Source organism: Lytechinus pictus, chromosome 9, assembly GCF_037042905.1.
Source record: "Lytechinus pictus isolate F3 Inbred chromosome 9, Lp3.0, whole genome shotgun sequence".
NCBI lineage: Eukaryota > Metazoa > Echinodermata > Echinoidea > Temnopleuroida > Toxopneustidae > Lytechinus > Lytechinus pictus.
The window spans coordinates 4,036,923-4,059,974 of record NC_087253.1 but is presented as its reverse complement, the minus strand read 5'-3'; the positions used below and the strand labels follow the sequence as shown (position 1 = coordinate 4,059,974).

General features: G+C 37.5%; 1 protein-coding gene across 11 annotated transcripts in view; it reads left to right on the top strand.

The window, feature by feature from the left end:
• Nucleotides 1-265: 265 nt before the first annotated feature.
• Nucleotides 266-23,052, top strand: part of LOC129268420 (cytoskeleton-associated protein 5-like) — a 92,106-nt gene continuing 69,319 nt past the window's right edge. For 6 of the 11 annotated variants that reach the window (XM_064104510.1, XM_064104507.1, XM_064104509.1 and 3 more), the window contains exons 1-10: nt 269-353; nt 8,676-8,844; nt 10,462-10,655; nt 11,245-11,371; nt 16,574-16,825; nt 17,385-17,520; nt 18,891-18,988; nt 19,889-20,002; nt 22,025-22,129; nt 22,781-22,870. In XM_064104510.1, coding sequence (XP_063960580.1) covers nt 8,788-8,844; nt 10,462-10,655; nt 11,245-11,371; nt 16,574-16,825; nt 17,385-17,520; nt 18,891-18,988; nt 19,889-20,002; nt 22,025-22,129; nt 22,781-22,870 — 1,173 coding nt within the window. In that variant the 5' untranslated portion in view covers nt 269-353; nt 8,676-8,787. Of the gene's footprint in view, nt 354-8,675; nt 8,845-10,461; nt 10,656-11,244; nt 11,372-12,108; nt 13,092-16,573; nt 16,826-17,384; nt 17,521-18,890; nt 18,989-19,888; nt 20,003-22,024; nt 22,130-22,780; nt 22,871-23,052 lie in introns of those variants that run through there. The other 5 variants (XM_064104513.1, XM_064104512.1, XM_064104511.1 and 2 more) reach the window with 2 other exon arrangements.

The following is a 23,052-nucleotide window of genomic DNA, read 5'->3' as shown; positions in this document are numbered from 1 at the left end:
AAAACCGTTCCGCGGCCCCTGCTTTATAAATTGGAAGCTCTTTGCATATCGTTGTCACTCCATTCTTTTTACCTCCATGATTCTAATCAGGCTAATATAACATCTGAATGGGACAAGAGGAATTTTTATCAATCAATCTTTCACCAAATTTGAATGAACCGCGAGCGTAGCAGACGGTTTTTGTCAATTAACAACACAATGGGAAAAGCACACAAACCTTTGACACGCGAAATCACTAAAGTGAGCTGTATTAACCAATCACGGTCGAGCTCTCATATTCACGGACCCACATCCGATTTGAAAACATTTCAGAGATATAACGGGACGGATTTAGACTTCTACTGCGAAATAGGGTAAGTTTTATCTTTTTAAAAACTTTTTGACGAAATTTCTGATATTTCAAGCAATGCTAGTTAAAGTAATTTGTTTCTCTATTAAACATTCTATGATTTTCCCATTGGAGAAGTTGTAGCGACGTGATTGACAATTATCTCCAATTGACTTTGCACATAAACTAAGTTTTGAGTGCAGTGCAGACTTTGACTGAGAGAGACTTGACTTGAGCTGTGCCTGTGGCTGTGATGTGGAAATGTGCAACCGTGTCCGTGTGATGACGAAGGGGAAGACTCGGCTGCAAAGACATGCCTGCCGACTGAAAATGAAAAGACGGTTTATGAAAAAGAGAGTGAGAGAGAAACTTCAATTGTTCTGAGACTTCTGTGTGATGACAATGACATGACAATCGAGTCAATGAAATAATAAACAAGAATCAAGATGAATTCAGTGAATTTGTGCTTGGGTTGGGGATCATTCATGATCATGCCTTTTCATGGGGATGGTGATGATGTTGTTGACATTATTTGTTGTTTCTGACAATAAATGTCTGATGCCGAGCACGTTACTTAATGGCCAATGTCATGAATATCTGTATATATGGCGCAGTTTTGTGTTGGCTGACTTCAACTTCAAGAGAATTTCCCCTCCAGTAATCGTTCGCAAATGTCAGCAATTCTCTCAATCACATTGCAAGCACCCACGGCTACATGATATTGATACATCTCAGCCGCCGACTACAGAATAATTGAAGGCACGGCGCATTCAACAAATAACATTAATTTACGAGAAATTAATACGAGGACTTACAGAATGAAGTCCTCCTACGAAACTTACGAAACGATGTGAAGTCAATTCCTCATAATTTGATGAATATCCCTCAAAATGCGTCATTTAAGCGTTGATTTTTCTTCTCGTTGACAAAATACGAGAGCTACCTTTCTAGCTCTCAAACTTTTCATCTAATGAGCGAAAGAGGGCGCGCGATTTATCTTCATATCAAAGTCCAAAGACACTACAATTGAAAGACTAGACACAGAAATTATCTTACACGTAAATCGATGCAAAGCGTTACGCGAAGTCGGCAAAGTGTTCAATCTTTTTACTGTAAAGACTTTGGTGGAACATTAATTGACAAACGAACGGTAGCACTTGCGGGGCTTTGTTCAAGGTACATAGAATTTTCTATATTTTTTGTTTAATTTGTCATCGTTTTGAATATTTTCCAAAAAGTATTATCGTCAGCAAAAATAATAAAAAAGTATGTTTTTTAAGTTATTGCATTTATTGGGGTCTATATTTTATCAAACAATTATTGGAATTGCGCATACAATGAATCATGAATCTAGTTTAAAAAATACCACCAAGCTGAATTAAGGTTGCGAACTGTATTAGCGCCACCAACGACCTTCCTTTTATTTCCGTGGAAGAGACGTGCGAAGCCACTTTCCAGGTGGAGGTAAGCGATTTTGCTCTTTTTTGTGTCCTTTTTAAATTAAAAAAATATGTTAAAAATTGATAATGGAACGCTTTCTACCAGAAAAAGCCCTGGTGAGTAGCGGAATGGGTTTCGGCTAACATCATTCACGTTATGAAGCGATGTTAACGGCAACTCTAAAATCCACTACAAAAACACGTTGGTTGTGCGAGGTTCGTATAGCATCCATATACTAACCTCGCAATAGTGTGAGTGATTGCAAGGTCAATATGCCCCCCACTTTTCAGAAAATTGCTATCGGGAACTGCTCTATTTCGGCCTCGATGTCATGTCATCGTTTTAATTCTCAGACATCGCTTTGCTTAGTTGGATCAGATTTGCTGTAATTTTGGATTGAAGTTACTGACCAAAATCTTGCAAACATGTGGCGAACAAACGGATGAGCTGCCGCAGACGCATCTTTTGGTCGCCAAATTCCTATCAAAACTAAGGCGAAGCCAAGCATTGCCAAGGGAAGCGATGTCTGAATATGAAATCGACGATGACCTCGAGATCCAGCCAAATTACGGTACTGCCGCTACCGATCGCGATATTCAGAAAAGTGGTGGGTGTATTGACCTTGAAGTGATTGAGAGACTTGCTATGAAATTTAATTTCACTTTTACTTAGGAAATTCAGCTAATTAGCACCCCCATGGCCATGTCTTCCCCAAAAAATGAACTATTTAGAAGTGTAAACATTCATGAATATCTTTTTATTTCACATAAATGTCAATTGATAATGTTTCTGTGCACCTAGAAATTAATTAAGATTTAAAATCATGAATTTATTTTTATTCCACAAAAACTTATCTAAGATGATGTTTCTTGCATGTACATTTAAATGAGTACATGTACCAAAAGTCTCATAGGAATGTGAGAGAAATGATTTTCTTGGGAAACACCTTGGCTTTATACATGTATGTGGTCATATTCAGATTGAACAAAAAAATGGTGCCCAATGTCTGCACACCCATTCATGTAACAGATGATTCAGGAATTTTGATGAGAAGGCTGCATTTTGAGGCCATCACATTATAAAGTACCTGAAATTCAATTTATTTTTGAACAATTTTGAGTCAGATTTTTAAAAGAATATTGTCCTTATTCAATGCTCCACACTAGCTTTTTTTCTTGGTGGCCCGCTCGATCGGTCCACCAAAATCATCAATTCTTGGTGGCCCGAAAAGCAAACAATAGAAAGCTTTACAATTTATCAAAACTTTGGTAGCCTGACTGGGACACCAATTGCAGGCTTTTACAAAATTTTGGTGGCCCGACTCATTTTTGGTTGCCCCGGGCCACTATTAATGTCGAGCCCTGCCTTATGGAAAGATGTAGATTTTGTGGTCCTTGTGTGTCTTCGCTTTTGAATCGTGCAGATACGCATACATGTACATGTACATTATGTATGTGCACCTTACTATAAGAGTGGCAAAAAAAACTTTAAAAAAGAAAAAAAAAATATTGGAAAAGCCTCGGTCAGTCATTTTCAGATTGAAAAAAATAACCGGTGCCCCATGCATCCATGTCTGCATTGCAGCCATTAAAGGAGAATGAAACTCTTGGAGCAAGTTAGCTTTTGTGAAAGCAGAAAAATCAAAGAATAAGATCAACAAAAGTTTGAGTAAAATAGGACTAGCAATAGAAGAGTTATGAGCATTTGAATGTCGAGATCACTAATGCTATGGAGATCCTCCCATTGGCAACGCAACCAAGATGTATGATATCACAGATGAACAACTCTCCCCTTTTGGACACTGAAAATATTCCCCAAAACATCTCTTTTTGCTCATTCTAATCATATGACAAACGATTCATCAATGATATAATGTTGTGAAACCTCTGTACTTGCCCTCTCATAAAGAGAACACCTCACCTTGTGATAGATTCTATAAAAGTGAGAATATAAGTGAAATAAGTACTAAAGCAATGAGGGACTTGTACGTGTGTGACATCACAGATCTTGGTCGCATTGCCAATGGGAGGATCTACATGGCATTAGTGATCTCAATATTCAAATGCTCATAACTTTCTTATTCATTCAATCTTCCTCAAACTTTCAACAATATGTTTCTTTGATTTTTCTCTTTGATATGGATTCAGCTGGTTTCAAGGGTTTCATTCTCCTTTAACTTTACACAATATTCAAAGATTTTGATGAGAAAGGTTGCATTTTGAGGCAGACAGGAAATGCCTGAAATTCAATGTTTTACCACATTTTTTGAGTCAGATTTTTAAAGGAATATACATACATGTAGATACATGTCTACATGGATGTATCGCAGGTGTAAACTTTAGTTGTTGCGGGTCTTTTAATATTAGAATAGCGTATGTTACACGTACATGTACGTATCGAGGGGCATTGCACAGACTTCGGGCACCTTACCATACTCGCAGCCCGCTGGGTCTGGCAGACTTGGCACGGTCTTGGGCATATGTACATGTATGTATGACAAGTTCCCGCAAGTCTGCGCACACGCGTATCTGCGCGATTCTAGTAAAAGAAGATACGCAACGAACACATACTTTACACATGCAATACATAGACAGATGTTCATTAAAAAATCTGACTCATAATGGTGGAAAAATATTGAATTTCGGGCATTGCATGTGATGGCCTCAAAATGCAGCCTTACTCATCAAAATCCCAGAATCGTGTGCAAAGTGAATTTGATGATTTTTGTTATAAATTTGAAATTTCCATCTTATAAGGATTACCACCCAAAGTTCCAAACAAATATTGAGATCACAGACAGTTTACATGTATAGTGGGCTAACCCCTCATGACCTCCCTACTGTATAGCGCTTTGCCATAACTTCACATCACAAGCATTTTTTTATGCTTGAAAACAGCATGACTTGAGGTACAATTTGAGAAATGATAACTTTTCTTAAAGAGGGATTACAAATGGGTAGAATCTTGTAGATGCAAGAGGGGGGCATGAAGTTGTGAAATTATGTACATTAAAAGTTTCTTTTTTATATATTAAATGTCTATGAGACTCCCAATAAAATAAATGTACATGTAACACAGAAATGTGTTTAAATTTCAAATTACTACATTGTAAAATCAATTAAGAAGCTTGTCGGAGAACTTCCCAAAAGTGCTCCTGGGCAAGCTAAAGGACTACAACTAGTACATCTGTACATGTACATGTCGTACTAGTTAGTACACTGTACATTACATACTGTACATGTAGCAACTTTGAAGATTATTCAGGTATTTTGTTTTTGTTTATTTTCTATTGCCCCTTGGCTTACCTACTACATGTATCTGTTGTACCCGCAAAGTGGTAAATAAACAGTTTGCGATAAAAAAAGATTTAAAGACTGGCTGAGTGGATGATATGAAAAAAAAATCATGTAGAGAGAGAATCAAGTGCTTGTATTGTAAGTGCTGCTAGTTTACATGTACATGTATGTTCATATTGGGTTATTTACATGTATTTGCCAGGCTGTAGGAAAGTGTATCTACTGATTCAGCGTGCATAGGAAATGCTTCACAGGAAATTTTGCCGTCATGACGGCTCAAATCTCCCCTAAAATTCCCCCAATTAATGCATGCTTTTGGGGGCTGCCATTCTTTCTAGAGTTGCCCCAAGCAAACAATATTCAAGATTATTAAGAAAATCAATGTGCTATAAACTATTAAATGGTAGAATTTAATGATATTTGCCTTTAATGCAAAATTGTTTGTTGCCCCTAAAAAGTAGCCCTTAAAAATGAGAAAAATAGCCCCCGAAATTTTGCAATTGTCCTAATGTAGAAAAAAAAACGGCTTAAAAAAAATAAAAAGTATTTCCTACCCTATACTGATGCAGGGCCCAGATACATGTAAACAGTATAATGTGAATTCCTTTAATCCTTTTGCAAGTGCACTTTCAAAACAACATTACAAACACATATTTTCTTGTTGATTTCAGGGCACTGACTGACAGCATACGGTCTGTCTTTGTTTAAATACAGATATGTCTATTCCAAATGCATATGTGCATTTGTCCCTCCAGCATAAAAGAATTTAAAAGTTTAATTTAATCACATTTATCTTTTTTACAGGTGAGCAGGTCTAATCTGATGAGAAAAAAATCTAAACTTTAATAAATTAAAAGTAGAGGAGGGGAGGGGGGGGGAGGTAGGAACAATGAAATTCTTCTACATTCTTCACAGTTCACATCTACATTGTACATGTACAATGTACATACATGTATGTGTTCATCTGAACTTACATGTAACTACACATGTATAAAATGAGAGAGAAAGAGAGCTCAGAGGAGAGAAGGGACTTTGATTCGATGTGTGTATATACTCAAGCACGCAGGCCTTCATCCTCAATCTGAGAATCGGATAGAAAGAATACCGTACACATGATGTACTCACACACATACAGATAGTACGTAAATTTACTTGGTCTGAAAGGCAAGACTACTTGCAAGTTGAGGTGCAATTTATGTAGTTGGAATGGGCATTATTATTATCAGTGGCTGCATTGGAGTCTGCATGTAATGATGCGACTCACTGCTGGGATGCACCCCGACAACGGATGACTCATCCTCCATGTCTATAAATACAATTGCTGTCTGGATAGTCTGATTTCAGACCCATAAAAGACATTATTACAGACAATGCATATGATGGAGTGCATTGTTTTATGAAGGGGAGTGTCAACATGGAAAGATTTCCTGAGTGTATAATGAAAGTTTGTTCCTTTTCATGAGAGTCCGTTTCTTTATTTTCTAAGAAAAGAGATGGATATTAGTTGATGCATGGAGGTTTGGGCCTGCTTGTATTGTATTATGTACATGTTCATAGAATATTTTAATATTTTCTCGGTATTTTGTATACAGTACATGTGTTTACAGATAAAAATGTGTTGCAGTTTTTATCATTCTTTCAGACCAAAAGAAAATAAGAATAGAATACTGTAAGTTGCAAATCAATAAAGTTTAACTGTTTACATATTAACGAAGATGTTTTAATACTATTAATAGACAATTTCATAGGAAAGAGGCAAAGTCATTCTGTTTTCATGTTCCCCATTAAACCATATAAAACACTTTGTACACTCTCACACGACGAAAAAATTTTGGGCTCTCCTCTGACATGTTAACATACAATGTACATGTACCAGACCTGCCAACCAGTACGTTTAAGCCGTATTTAGTACGTTTTTGCAACCAAAATACGGCAGTATTTTTTTTTTTTTTTTTTATACAAAATCGTTATTTATTGAGAAAAATCATCTCTATATGTCTCTATTTCTTAAAAGTTACACAAATATGGTTATTAGATCAATGTAATTTCAGGTAACTTGTTTTTTTTTTCAATCATTTTGTAAAAACCAGGGTGAGATATACACAAGTTTCAATGTTTTTTTTTTTCATCTGCAAGAGCAGTGCGCATTTTAGCTTGCATGCAGCTTGAGCGCCGTGATGGGCGAGTGCGCCAAGCATTTTATTATGAAATACACTTTTTTTGGGGAAAATACAGTTTTTTGTATCACAGAATACAGTTTTTCATTCCCAGAGGTTGGCAGGTCTGATGTACATGTATTGTATGTAGATAGGGCAAGAGTGACATGCATGTGCTGTGTGCACATGTACATGTATGCATGAATGTACATTTACATTATACATACTGTGTTTCACCGAAGAGCAATTGGGCAATCCTGAATCATGAACTCCATTCATGAAATTACACAATTTGGCATACTGTGCAGTGTGCACTATAGACCAGCCACATGTACATGTGCCTCCAGTACATAACATGTACATGTATTGTACATGTATGGTGTCTTTAACATGGAGGATACTGTATTTTCTTTGTGTACGCTTTGAAAGTATAAGTCTAGTTCAGAATCATTCTGTGTTATGATGATGATGATGATGATGGTAAGGATGATGATGATGAGGAGGAGGGGGAGGAGGAGGAAGAAGAAGATGATGATGATGGTGATGATGATGATGATGATCAATGATGATGATGGTGATGATGATGATGATCATGAAGTTTATGATGATGATGATTCCCGGGGGGGCCACTTCCATTGACGAGTGGATACCATGCGCAACCACGGGGTCTTGAAAAGCACCCTAAACACGTATTTTCCATATTCTGAAAATGCACCCCTTAACAAGTATTGGCGTGTGAAACCCTACCCTTAACAAGTATTGGAAACAAATACTATTGGCAAGTATTCCCAGAACTGAGCCCCTAAACAAGTACAGCGATGTATTTTCCGTATTCTGAAAAGGCACCCCTTAACAAGGATTGGAAACGATACTCTTTAATTTTAGCAAGTATTCCCTGAAATGATCCCCTAAACAAGTACAGAGATATTTTATTGTTATGTCACGCGTCCGTCGGTCGTCGGTTTTACCTTTAGACACCATTATTTTGGTTTAGTACGGCCCCACCTTCCACACCTCGCGCAAATCGGACTCTAAACACGTAGTGTTGGGGCAAAAAGGACATCCTTTATAAAGCATTTTGGTTTTGATTTATCATCCCCGCATATTTGACCCTTAACACGTATATTTTTCCGAGCGAAATAGATACCCTTTTTTCAATATTTTTGTGTTTTTGACACCCTTATCATGTTACGTATGTAACGTGCCCTATCTTGAAAAAGACATCCCTTTTACATGTTTTTTGGTCGCGCATGGTATCCACTTGTCAATGTAAGTGGCCCCCCCGGGTGATGATTATGATAGTTGTAATTATAATGATGATGATGATGATGATGAAGCAAAGATCTCCATTAATGAACATGTTAATTTGCTGTGCATTCATTTGGATACAAGGCGCTCTGATGTATGTATGTCATAAATATGGTGTCATTGATTTTTTCCTTCTTGTCTCTTCAGACTAGTTCCTGTTAAATTCACTTTGAGGCAGAATTAACACAGATTGCAGCTGATCACCTGACCCTACACTGACCACCTGACCATATACTGATCACCTGACCGATGAGGCATTATGGGAGATGATCAAGAATATCTGAAGCTTCCTATTGATGAACAATGTGTTCATAAGGTTAGTATTTAAGTTTGAATTCATTTGTGTTCAAATACATTTATGATCTTGTATTAGTGAATGATAGTATAATTAGTATTAAAGAATTCAACTATAAATACATATTAATTATTATGAATGAAGTGACACTAAATTTATCCTTTGTAGTAAGCATTTTTTCAAGATATACATGTATATTATTGGTACAGGTTTTTTGTCTCGCGCTATAAAAATAGAGGTCAAAGTGGGAGAACTGGGAATTTGATATTGTGAAATTTACAACACTGTCCAATAAAACTAGGGTATCTGAAGAGGAGAAAATAACAGCTGTGCTGTAGTCAAAATCAATATATTCCACCCGCTATTGTAATGTGAATTTTTCCAGCACATACACATGTACACGAGCATCATAATTTGCTACAATTCTATAATTTTTAGAGTAAAGTATGCGAGTTCTACAGTCAAGTGAAAATTGCATTAAAATTTGGATGAAGTTCAACGTTTAATGAGCATGGGGGACGGACGTGAGAAGCGTGCCTATTTTGGTGATATGCCAGTATTACTAGGGGGTAGTCTTGAATCGATCAGTGATCATTATCTAGAGGATGTTGATCCGAGGCTGTCTACTTATGACCTGTGCCAACATGAGGTAAGAATAGTGCATGCAGCCACTTGGTCTTCTACCAACTGGTCTAATTCCCACACCGTAGCACCATTACGGCTATTTCCTAAAACTGAGGTAGTGTTTAATATGAAAAACTAATTTGCCATCTATTGTAAATCATTGGTCAATATCAATTGTAAATCATTTTTCATGAATTTGCAATTGAATCCAGTCATTAAAGTGGAGCTCAAAAATTAGTGAACCCCAGCAGAAAATGAACATATTTCAAGTTTTTTCCACATTTTAGATATTTGATTTTGAAGTCAGATTATAAAATATTACATTCACAAAGTTTGTTTCTCTGGGCTCGCCGGACATTGCAATGTTGTTGTCTTGAATATACATGTAACGCTCAGCATGAAGGAGTGCATTCTTTGGCCTGGTGGGTGTTTCATAAAGCTGTTCGTAAGTTAAGAGCGACTTTAAGAATGACTGGTGATCCTTTCTTGTGGTAAATGATATATTCAGTGGCGATGATTAAGCGCGTAAGAAAGGTTCACCAGTCGTTCTTAAAGTCGCCCTTAACTTACAAACAGCTTTATGAAACGGCCCCCTGGTTCACTAACTTTTTAGCACAAGTGTAGATAGCTCTTAAGTAGAGCAAATAATCACATATTTGTTTTGCAAAAGGTATACCATTATTAAAATCATTTGATAATTTGCAATTAAATTGGGACTAAAAGTCGCACTTCAATGTCCATTTGAATGCAGAAGAAAATGAAGGGTGGCATTTGTCAAATCATTGTGAAGAGGATGCACACTGCTGTATATTAATCAATGAGATTTCGATTGGCTGTTGATCAGCGTTACCATGGTAGTTACCATTGGATGGCAAAGCTACCATAATAATAACTTTTATGCAACGGGGGGCCAGGTTCACGTCAGCGTTTAATCATGACTTTGAGTCACACTAATACCTCTTTGTGAAACACCCCCCAGGTATATAAAACTAAATTTTCTCGATTTTATTTCAGGTTTGGAAAGCCCGTCTCCATGGCTACGAGGAGGCGGCCAAACTGTTCAAAAAGATCAGTGATGAGAAGAGTTCTGAGTTCACCAAGTTCGCTGGATTGGTGAAGAAGTTTGTGACTGATAGCAATGCCGTAGCGCAGGAGAAAGGACTGGATGCAGCGCTGGCCTTCTTAGATTGCGCTCATATAGCACCAAAGTATGTATCGTCACATGTAATTATCTGTTATTTTGAAAAACTATCGCTGCTTCTTCTTTCCCTTTAAATGAAATTAATGATTTTTTAAAAACTACAGTGTACTTTTGATTCTCCTCCTCTACGTTCAGTTCTTCCCATCCTCTCCCTTTTCTTCCTCCTACCTTCCTTTTCCCTGTCTTTATTTCCTTCACGTTCCTCTCCGGCTTTCCTCATTACCTCATCTCCCTCCTTGTCTCCCTCCTCCGTCTTTATTGATTTATTTGTTTGTTTGTTTTGTTTATTCATTCTTTATTTACTTATTTATTTGTTTTTTCGTTAGTTCGTTCATTCATTCATTCTTTCTTTCATTCATTCATTCATTCATTCATTCATTCCTTCATCCTTCATTCCTTCATTCATTCCTTCATTCATTCATTCATACAGGGTCGCACATATCACCAATTTGGTGGTCTTCCATGTGGCCCTGTTAACAAAAAAGAACAGGAAATAATGATAATAATAATATTAAGCAACTATTTGTAAGGGTGATCTTCCCCTTTAAAATTTGAATATATGTAATTGCTTGAATGTTCTTTCCCCCCCTTTACAGAACTGTAGGTGAAGTCACCGCAGGCGTGGTAGCCAAATGTCTGAACTCATCGAGAACCAAGACCAAAGAGAAGGGCATGGAGATTCTTAAGGTCTACATAGAGCTGGAGAAACAAGAACAAGTTATGGTATGCATCATATGTCTCTGTATCATTAAACTGATGTATGTCTTGATTCATCCAGGAAGAAATACAAATCACAAAGAGAAAATAATTCTGTTTATCTGGACTAACTGGTATTGAAACGGAGAACAGTTTCACGTCTGGTCTGGGACTTTTCTTCAGCTCGTCTGACAATAGCAACTGTTGTTGTGTGTCGGCGCCAAGCGGCAACGACGATTTCCTGCCAATTCAGACGTGCTGAAGAAGTCTCCCAGATCAGACGTGAAACTGTTCTTTGTTTCAAAAGTCCAGATTATTTGCTCTTCGTAATTTACTGTATCATTGTTGAGGCTTTATGGTTGCCCAATATAATGATGATATTTGAAATTTTGTGACGCTGAATTGGCGTTTCCAAATAAACTGGTTAAATACAGTACAATGATTGAAATGGTATATGACAGTAAGATGTACATCGAGTAGGCTTATTTAGTGTCCTATCTATGATTGTTCCAAACATCTGGACCATTCCATGTATGTCTGATAGAACCAGAACTGAGCCAGAACTGTACGGTAATAATATAATATGCATGTTTTCTGATGGTCTTGATGAGAAAGCATCAATATCATTGTTCTTTCTAAACATGAGAGAATGCAATTGGGTATTTCTATTATCTTTACAAATAGGCAATGTTTTACAGTAATCAATTGACCTACAAGACCAAGCATATGTAACTGAGAACTCTCCTAAATTATTCTTTGAATAGGATATCGCAGAGCTTCCAAGTCTCCCGGATCCTGCGGGAGAATACTGGATTTCGATCGAATCTCCCGTTCTCCCGACCCCATGCTAAAATCTCCCGGATAATCGTGATTTTTAGCTGTTAAATTGTAAAATTCATACAAACGGCTGTTTTACGAGTCTAGCATGTTCAACTCCCTTTACACCCACGTGGAACCTCCGGATCACATTTTCATTTTATCCAGTAACTTATACCAGTTTTTTTATAATCGTACATTGATTTCCAATCTAAATGAAGATAATTTTACAAAACGACTGGTGAATTAATCTAACAAGCCATTTTATTTCCGGGTTCTGAAATGTGTGGGATGGAAACACTTTAGCGGCACTCGATGCACATGCCCCCCGATGCGCCCCGGCGCGGCCCTGCCTGGTCTCCGGCCTGCTACGCCGCGACAAGGGAAGTCCACGAGCATTGCGGGGCATTTTTCGTAAGCTTTTGTGCGCTTTATTCGAGCTGAAACTGTGGATCAATCATGGGATTAACAAGTGGATTACTTTCAGGAATAATTTTATTGACAATCCTGAAGAACAGAAGCAAAGTGGAGATTTTTTCGCCTACTAAAGTTTCACTTGGGTTGATCGGATTCAAACATTTTCTCTATCGTGAGTGAGCTAGCTTGGCACTGGCTGGCTGAGCTGTGCAGTGTGAAGCACGCCTCGTCCCGATTCATCCACACTACAATCGCATTGTCAGTGACCATGGAGATTATGGAGATGGAGTCATCCAAGACCAAGACAACAAAATATTTTTTGAAGTTTAAAGATAATTTTCAAGCGGAATGGGACTGTGTGACAATTTTCACAAGAATCACTCAGACAGAGACTTTAATTAATTACAGGCCACATAGACTAGAGTCTATAAGTCTTTACACTAGTACAGGGCCAGGCAAGCTCATGTACCATGTTTACCACTACTGAAGCTCCTTCCCCTCTGGACATTTAAAGGTATTTTCACGTTCAATGCATTCTTTTATGAATTATTGAAAATATCAAATGTTGTTTTTTAATGTGTTTTGCTACCCAAAACTCCCCTCCGTGGGACAGCATTCCGTCACTCCCTCACAAAACCATAGTACCTCCGCGAAATCTACTGGATTCTATCTTCCCAATGTTGGCAGCTCTGATATCGTGCATATTTGTGACATTACGAATAATCATTCTCATCTCGGTGATTTACAAAGCACTATTGAGTACCGAAGTGCGACGTCATCAATTTGCACTTTTTGCATATCAGGGTTTTGATACCATATTTTGGTAGAGCATGATGAAAAAAACCCCACAACCCAAATTTGGTGGGAATCGGTCCATGGGGCCCCAACATATGACCTCATGAATACATAATTAGCCTCATTGAAGTCAAAGTATTATTGGCCTGGTTCCTAACATTTAGAACCAGGCCAATAATACACTGACTTCAATGGGGCTAAATATGTATTCATGAGGTCATATCTAAGGCCCCCATGGACCGATTCCCACCAAATTTTGGTAGTTGGGGTTTTTCATCATGCTCTACCAAAATATGGTATCAAAAACGCTGAAATGCTACAAAGGTTTTTGTGATGTCATCAGTTCGGTACTCTATTCCGGCTTATTGCCAATAACCTTCATCTCGTGCGCAAACTGTAAATACAGGTATGAAACTGCTTATATCCCTCCTACATTGCACCTGATTCATTTGTTAGCATGAGCTGGAAAAAAAAAGAGATGGGTGCATACAAACATTGACATATTTTTAAACAATTATTCATGACGGACATTGGGTGATTTCAAGTTCAATGTTGACCTTTTGGTGTCGCTGTTGGGTCAATTTTTTTTTTGTCAGCAAGGAATAAAAACTGAAAATTATACAGTTATCCTGGGGCAAACCTTACCGTGCTCTTTCATGCAGTATTTTGTCAGTGATTTGTACTCTCAAATTTCCACTGAGCCAATCAGATCCAAGGATTTCTGTAGCTTTTAAAGATAAATACCAGTTGTGGTAACGATCTCAAAATTAGTTTGAACAGAATCCAATGAAATTACCACCAAAGTGTTTATGTGTAGAAATAAAAAAATATGTGCCAAATACATGTAGCTAAGGAAGAAGATGCGTAAAAAAAATTTGCTGAGAAATAAACAAAATAAGCACAGAATTCCATTGAATGTCAGATATTTTTCGAAGCAATATTATTACACTGTCCCACATATTCTTTTCTGTGTTACTGATCATCAGAATATTTGATTTTGAGCTAAGATTTTATGATTTTACAAAGAGGAGTTTACGTTAATGTACCAGATCTTGATGTATGATAATATTTTGACAATTAACCTTGATTTAAAAGACTTTTTCATGAAATAATTGTTTGATTTGATTTGATTGATTTGATTGAAGGATTTTATTGAAAATATCCATTCTCGCAGTCCAAAGACTGAATTGCAATGGTTACAATGTATGTACAAGATAAAATAAATAATACAATTAAACATTTGGTTCGAGAAATAGATAGTAAATGAAATAGTTACATGCATGCACAATTGAAAGTAGTACTTTTTGGAACAATTATTAATGAGAAATAAAAGTGTATTCACTGGGAATAACAATGCAATCTAGGAAGTATGATATTACTAGAAAGTTATTAAAATTGAATATTATTACCGTAAGTAACGGTGTATTAACCGCACCTTTTTCTCGGCGGGATATAAGCAAAAGTCGGGGGTGCGGTTTATACACGGTGACGGGTCTGAGCCCGCCCGCGTAGCCCCTCCCGAACATGTAAGAAGTCTGCCAGTTCACAACACATCGAGTGGCCGGCCGTAGCCGCCCAGTGCAATGTCGTTTAGAGGGGTATGAGCCGCGGGTAATGGGTAGCGATTATTATGATCTTATGATCAAATACTGTCGTAACAAATGCACCCACCTTCATGACACTAATTTCGACTTTATTCTCGATTCAAAGCAGCGAAGTTCCCTGGCTAAGTTCATAGAGACGCCAAGCATTCTCGGTAATAATTTGTCACAGCTGAGCGCGCGAGAGCCAAGAGCTAGCTTGCGTTGTATTTTGGTTTTAGTGCGACTTAAGCTGGCGCTATTCATTTAATTTAACCCCTCAAAGTCCCGTTTCGCGCCAGCTTATTTTTTTCTTTCCCGTTTGCTTTTCATAAGATACCATGTACACCGTGCACCACGCACGATAGAGACGGCACGAAGCCGTCAAACAACTGGAAAAAATACAAATTTCTTTGTTTCTTGAACCTTCCTGTAATCCCGTATCCAAAATTCATGCTAAGACATCGAATGCTAGACAAATTCTGAAAGTGATTGTGAGGTTGTGATGCAAGAAATGTGAAAGACACAGATCACAATTTGATTAGATGTACTGGTAGTGGTACCGTATCGAAGTTTGAAATGTACATGTACAAGAAAGGCAGTGCTGTGTGTGTGTACACTGTGACTGTGAGGTGAGTGAGTGTGTAAATTGCCAATATTGGCGGGACCTTTCTTTCTTGCTAACATTTGTAGATGAATTGATCAAGAACAGCAGATTTCTGCATACTGGTAATCTCTTTGAATACTTTGAAATCTTTAACTTAGTTTTTGTTTCTTCGTACCTCAAATATGCATGTAAATGTGAGGATTTTTTTTTTTTTTTTTTTTAGTCCAAAGTTGGGGGTGCGGTTTATACACGGGTGCGGTTAATACACCGTTACTTACGGTATACAAGAATGCTTGTATTTTGAAATTGGTTGTTTGTAGATTGATATTGCACAGGTTTAAAATAAAATTGAATGATCTGGGTTAATATATGGTAAAAATAAAATCAAACTAAAGTCATGCAATCTCTACTCACATTGTGATAAAATTAATATCATTCATGATTAAACGTAATGAATTATAAATCGTACTAATTCAGTGATTAAACAAAATATGCAATTGGGAATATATTAAGTAAAATATTTTAATTGAATATTACAACATTTAATAAAGAATGCTCCTGTATTGACATTGGTAGATAAATATTGATATTGCACATGATCAAAATACAAAGAAACATAAAATGAATATAAATAAATACCTTATTCACAATTGTGTAAAAATTAAATGAATAGTAAAACGACGACATTAAAATTCTGAGTACTAAGAAGATCCAATAACACGGAGATAACTGATCTGTCCATTCGATTCACATAAAATGCAAAAAGAAAGAACATGGGCCTAGTAAGTAAAATGTTGATTTAGAGTCTTAACCAAGTAAGGAAGAGTGCTATTTCGTAGTCTTTTTAATTGTTTGATGTATGATAATATTTGACAATTAACCTTGATTCAAAAGACTTTTTTATGAAATATTTGTTTGCTGATACTACTGTCTTCTACCTTTAACATTAGTCCTTAAAAGCCACTGAAAAAGAGCCTTCATGAAATGCCTCTCTCTTCTATGCAATGCCCACAGGAGGAACTGTTGAAGGGACTCACCAACAAACAACCCAAGATCGTCGCTGCCTGCCTGGAGGTCATGGCGTCAGCCGTCAGGGAGTTCGGGTCAAAGGTCATCACGCTGAAACCCGTCGTCAAGTCGGTCCCGAAGGTTCTGGAGCACAGCGACAAGAATGTGAGAGACAAGGCCAAGCAGCTTGCGATTGATCTCTATCGATGGATCGGAGCTGCCATGAAACCCAGCTTACAGAATATCAAACCTGTGCAGGTAGGTTGAGCTATTCTAGGGCCCGGTTGTATTAGGAGTTGCGATGAATTGCAATTCAAGTTATCAGTCGTAAATTATTTTCAACCAATTAGCAGCATGCATTTGGACTTGCTTGTGATTTCTCGGGATGCATTGAAACTCAACTATTCCTGATATAAACAGGCCTCTTGGCAAGGTATTACTTTGGTCAATTTTTTATTAATTTCAGTTAGCTTTTATTCTTCAAATTCGAAAAATCTGATTTTTTGTCGTTGTATTGTTGCTGCATTTATCTTTAAAGTTTCTGTATCAGTTGCCCTGTAAAGTTTTATTGAAGAACATCCTTTTGTTCAAATTATGTCAATTTTAGGCGCTCCACTTGTTATGAGTAGAGGTCAATTATGTGGAAATTATTCTGTTTGTTTGATACAGTTACAGTGTACTACCCGGCAAGCCTGCCAAGCAGACAAGATATCTTAGAGGTTATTGACGTCAAAGTTTATGAATGTTAAAGGTTAATGATTAGTAATTTAATGTCAGAGGTAATTGATGTGGTAGTTATTTTGTTTGTTCGATACAGTTGAAAGAGTTAGAAGAGGAGTTTGAGAAACTACCGGGCAAGCCTGCCAAGCAGACAAGATTCCTTAAATCACAACAGGACCTCAAGGCCAAAGCGATGGCTCAGGATGACGCTGACGAAGATGAAGATGAGGAAGGTTAGTTAATGATAAACATTTCTTGTGTAGTGCATATCACATGATATAAACATCTCTATTTGCTTCAAAGGATTTGGCAGCCATTATAGCGTACATTTCAAGGAACTAATTCCTGCGGGGTACCAGAGGCAGCGGAACATTCAGGCTCATACAATGAAAGTGGAGGGGCACCTATTGTTTGGCAGACAAAAGGAGCCCCTTCACTTTCTTTGTCCGAGCCTGACGTTCCGCTGCCTCTGCTGGATACCCATTTACTACACCTGGGTTGAGTGCAGCACATTGTGGATCAGTTTCTTGCTGAAGGAAACTGTGCCATGGCTGGGATTTGAGCCCACAACCTCACTGACTATTAAGCTCTGAGCCAATTAGCTGCAAGGATTTCAGTAGCTTATAACAGTAGTCAGTGGAAATTACTGACTTATTTTTTTTTTTCATAAAACATTCCCTGAGAGCCAATAATTAAGAATAATTCATACCTTTAGTGAGGTACTTAAAGAGTTTCTTGATCAGTCTGAAGTTGTGACTTGAGATTTATGCTTGTAACACATTAGTTACATATCGGTAGTCCTGTAGTAACCTTACCCGCCTGCGGTATAGGTATAGAGACGAGGGTTTACCTTGATCCTTCGTTCAGTCCTTCTTAGGATACGTGTCTGGTAATGTCCTCGAAGTATCCATACATCATGTACATGACGAAGCTGCTGATGATGACCGATACGCGATGCGGGCGATGGCTACCACTAGATGTCCATTGACTTGACGTGCATTCTCACAAGACAAACTCTGTACTCTGAAACTGACTGACTAACTCACTGGAACTAACTGACAGAACTTTATAAACTGGGAAACTAACTTGGAAACTGACTTAACTCACTCAGAGATCAGGCTATTTATATACTTATGGCGTGGTCGCACGCATGGTCCGTCGCGGCACTATTGAGGTCACGACCCAACGTATCATGCGTGCGCCCACGATCCAGCCACGATCTCCATAGTCCTAAGCTTATTAAGTGTCCAGTCAATATGCCTTCCAACTTCTTAAAGATAACGTCCAAACATGTGTTTATTGAGCCGACATGCGATTCCTATCTGAACAATGACCACAAATCCTCTGACTTTCTTCAACTTGGTACTAAAGATACCCCAAAACTCATTCACCGTGGTGTAGCGGTTCTGCGTTTGAGCAGTCGTAGATTGATGTCGTGCTATATTAAAGCCAATTATTAGTCATCGGCTTATCACGACTTAAGGCCGTTGCATGACTATCTTGTCGTTCAGGCAGGGGGTACTGTACAGTCGACCTCCCAATCAGTCAATCTCATTCATTGGTTATGTTCTCTACTCACTATCTTGTATTTGTCTCATTACAGATGAAGCGGATGCAGCAGGTCCCGCAGTAGATCCCTATGATCTCCTAGAGCCTGTGGATGTCCTCTCCAAGTTACCCAAAGACTTCTATGAAAACATGGTCAGTACTTTGATAAGGATGCCCAAGACTCAAACATCCTACTTTATGTTATGTCAAAAGTAGCTTTTCTTCAAGGAAAGTTGTGTTTCAAGGGTCTCTTTGGGGGAAATCCTCAAATATTCCTGGATTAACTCTTCTACATTTTAATGTTTTATCTTCATTTTCCTCAGTGAATTTCGAAGATTTAACAAGAAAAAAAAAGATAATGTCATTTACATTGTCACAAATTTAATTTTATATGCCCCATTAACATCTGGTCTGTGAGAATTTTTGTATGTGCAAAAATCTCTGTTTATAACCTATGAGAAGCATTTCATTTTAATTTTTTGTTGTTGGTTTCAGAGTAGCTAGGAAACTGTCCATAAACATTTTTTGTCTTGACTTGCAGTTGTTTTTAACATGCTAACAATGATGTCATTTGTCTCCCATCGTAATACAGACCTGCCAACCAGTACGTTTTTGGCATATTTAGTACGTTTTGCAACCAAAATATGGCAGTACGTTTTTTCTTTAAAAAATATGTTTTTGTAAAAAACCATTACAAAATCATAATTTATTGAGGAAAATCATCTCTAATATGTCTCTATTTCATAAAACTTACACAAATATGGTTATTAGATCAATTTAATTTCAGGTAACTTGTTTTTTTTCCAATCATTTTGTTAAAACCAGGGTGAGATATACACATGTTTCATTTTTTTTTCATCTGCAAGAGCAGTACGCATTTTAGCTTGCATGCAGCTTGAGCGCCGCGATGAGCGAGTGCGCCACGCATTTTATTATGAAATACACTTTTGGGGGGAAAAATACATTTTTTTTAATCACAGAATACAATTTTTCATTCCCAGAGGTTGGCAGGTCTGGTAATAAATGTTTTCACATATTGATGACCACTTACAGGAAGCCAAGAAATGGCAGACGAGAAAGGAAGCTTTAGAGGTCCTACAACCCTTGACAGCTAACCCCAAGATAGAACCGGGAGACTTCGCTGAACTTGTCAGGGTCCTTAAGAAGGTGAGGAGGAAAAGATATCATTTTCAGTGTGTAAAGTTGGGGCATCATGATGAAAAATGAAAAATGATGAAAATCCATATTTTATTGTTCGAAAATAGACATGAAATTAAATACTCAGAAAATTTGCTTTGCCCAATTGATCATGGGCCCGGCAGCCGCTGTGCAGCGCCAGATCGACGAGGCTCTATCCCTTTTTAATCGTTGAACGCCAAACAGGGTAGCAGCAACTTTCATCTTTTAACGTCGTTTGGTCTGACGCGGCCGGGGTTTGAACCCCCGACCTCCCGGTTGTGAGACGGACGCTCTACCAACTGAGCCAACACACCGGTTTACCACATGGTCTAGTGGTTATAATAATAACATTTATAGGCCACTTTCTACTGGTGTTTCAAAGTGCAAAGGTGGGCTGAATATGAAATGTATAAAACAAACCTACTATGCTAGTGTTGAAAAAAGATAAGTGGGAGGATTTGAAAATTTCAACAGAGGGAGCATTTTGAATATGGTTTGGGAGCTTGTTCCGCAGGGCAGGGACAATGACAGAAAAGGCACGATCACCGTATCTGGTCTTTGTGCGCGGGCCGTGGTTTAAATTAGATGAAAAGGATGAGCGGAGGGATCTGACTGAAGAGGAGGAACGAAGGGAGACAAGGTCTTGGAGATACTTTTTTTTTTTTTTTCAGTTTAGTTTATTTCCATAATTCAAATACAAACATTTACATGCTTGACATGAGTATAACATACCGGGGTAATTATCTTGAGTTGAAATAAATGGTTCTTGAGACAGAAATTATACGCAATAAGAATTTAAATCAGTGAAAAATGGAGGGGCCTATTAAAAGTTGAAAGCAGAGCTTGTGAGTTATAGGCCCCAGTGGAAGAAGGAGATAAGATATAAGGCTATATAGTTATTAAAAAATAACAAGGTAAAAGAAAAGCAAAAGTTTATACAGGTATAGTGAACCAATTGTTTTCATCACATCCCTAGCACGCCCTGGAAGGAAAGTAATGTTTTAAAGGGAGGTATGGTGGTAAAATGGAGCTGCTGAAAGGTTTAGATACCTACTGCTGCCTGAACTGCATAATCATACTTGGGTACCATATCATGATTAATCTTGTATACAATGAGAAGAATCTTGAAGGTTATGCGAGAGTGTACCAGAAGCCAATGGAGAGATTGTAGAATAGGGGAGATGCGTTTGTTTTTCTTGGTTCTGACTATCGTTTTCAGTCTGAGGGACGTGTGTTGGATTCCCAGCCATGGCATGTTTTTTCCTTAAGCAAGAAATTTATCCACATTGTGGTGCACTCAACCCAGGTGAGGTGAATGGGTACCTACCGGAAGTAATTCCTTGAACGCTTCAGCGCCTATATGGCAGCATGGCTAAAGCCGGGGTAATAATAGCAGCACTTTGTATCCTCAGGCAAAAAGCGCTTAATAAATCCAGCTATTATTACTATTATTATTAAGGTTGGTAGGCCCATTTTTAAGCTATGCTTTCTCCATGGTAACCAAACTGTCATTTATGGGGTTGGTTTGTATTTTGATGTATCCGTGCAATTGTATTGCAACTAGTGATGGTTGAAATAATTGCATTGATAGATGATGGTTTTCAAGATTTTGGGGGATTTGGAGTTTGCTTCATTTACTGTATCTTTGCTTAACATCGCAAAGGTCTTATTCAAAAAAGAAAATAATGAAATCTGATGTACCCTGGTGCTCTAAAGTTAGTGAACTCCACCAGAAAATGAACATATTTAATTGTGAAGTCAGGTGATAAAATGTTACATTTGATGAAGTTTATTTCTGGGTACTCGCCGAACATTGTAGTGTTGTTGTTTACATTCAACACTCAGCATGAAGGAGTGCATTTTGTGGCGGGGTCCACCAACTTTTGAGCACAACTGTACATGTTTTTGATATTGTTCATATGGATAAAAAGACACACCAAGAAAAAAAAATACAATTCCTTGTTTTATTGTCAAAAATAATCTCCCCCCGTATTGTTTTTTTTATTGCAGACGATAGCCAAGGACAACAATGTGATGATAGTTGCCATCGCAGGAAAGTGCATGGCAGGCATCGCCTTGGGAATACGCAAGAAATTTGCTCCGTATGCAGTAGCGGTGAGTAATGCTCATTTTTCCACTTATAAAAAGCATACATACCAGAAAAATATACAAATCCACAAGGTAAGAAAATAAGGTTTGATCACATGAAATGAAGGAAATAAAGTAAACAAGACGTAAAAGTAAGACAAAGGGATGGTCCGGGCTGAAAATATTTATATTTTAATAAATAGAGTAAAATTCACAGAGCAAAATGCTGAAAATTTAATAAAAATCGGATAACAAATAACGAAGTTATTGAATTTTAAAGTTCATGAATATTTTGTGAAAACAGCCACATGCACATTGTCATGAATATTCATTAAGTGGGCTGATGATGTCACATCTCCAATTTTTTTTTTTCATGTTATTACATGAAATCATAAATGTTTCATTTTTCATACATGTGTAAATGATGTGTCTCCATTATGATGAAATAAGTTGATGATGATGATGATGATGATGATGATGGTGATGATGATTATGATGATGAAGAGATAATGATATGATGAGGACGATGGTCAATTTATGATGATGACATGACGATGATGCTGCAATGACGACGATAATTACAACAACAACGATGATGATGACGTTGTCAATGTCACCTCTACAACTACTGCTAACGATTATTCTCTTAATTTCATTTTAATTCTGTTTTCCTTTCAGTGTATATCCTCAATCCTAGACAAGTTCAAGGAGAAGAAAATAAATGTAGTTACAGCCTTGAGAGAGGCTATAGACGCTATCTTTCCATCAGTAAGTATTCAATCTGTACAATATACACCTTAATATCTAGTCACGGAGAAACTTGTCTTACTATCAGTTTAGAATGTAAAGTTGATTTAAGTTTTGCCCATTACAAAGGAAAGTCCAACTTAACACAAAGTTGACTTAAATGGAAAAGAGAACAATTAAACAAACACAACACTGAAAATTTC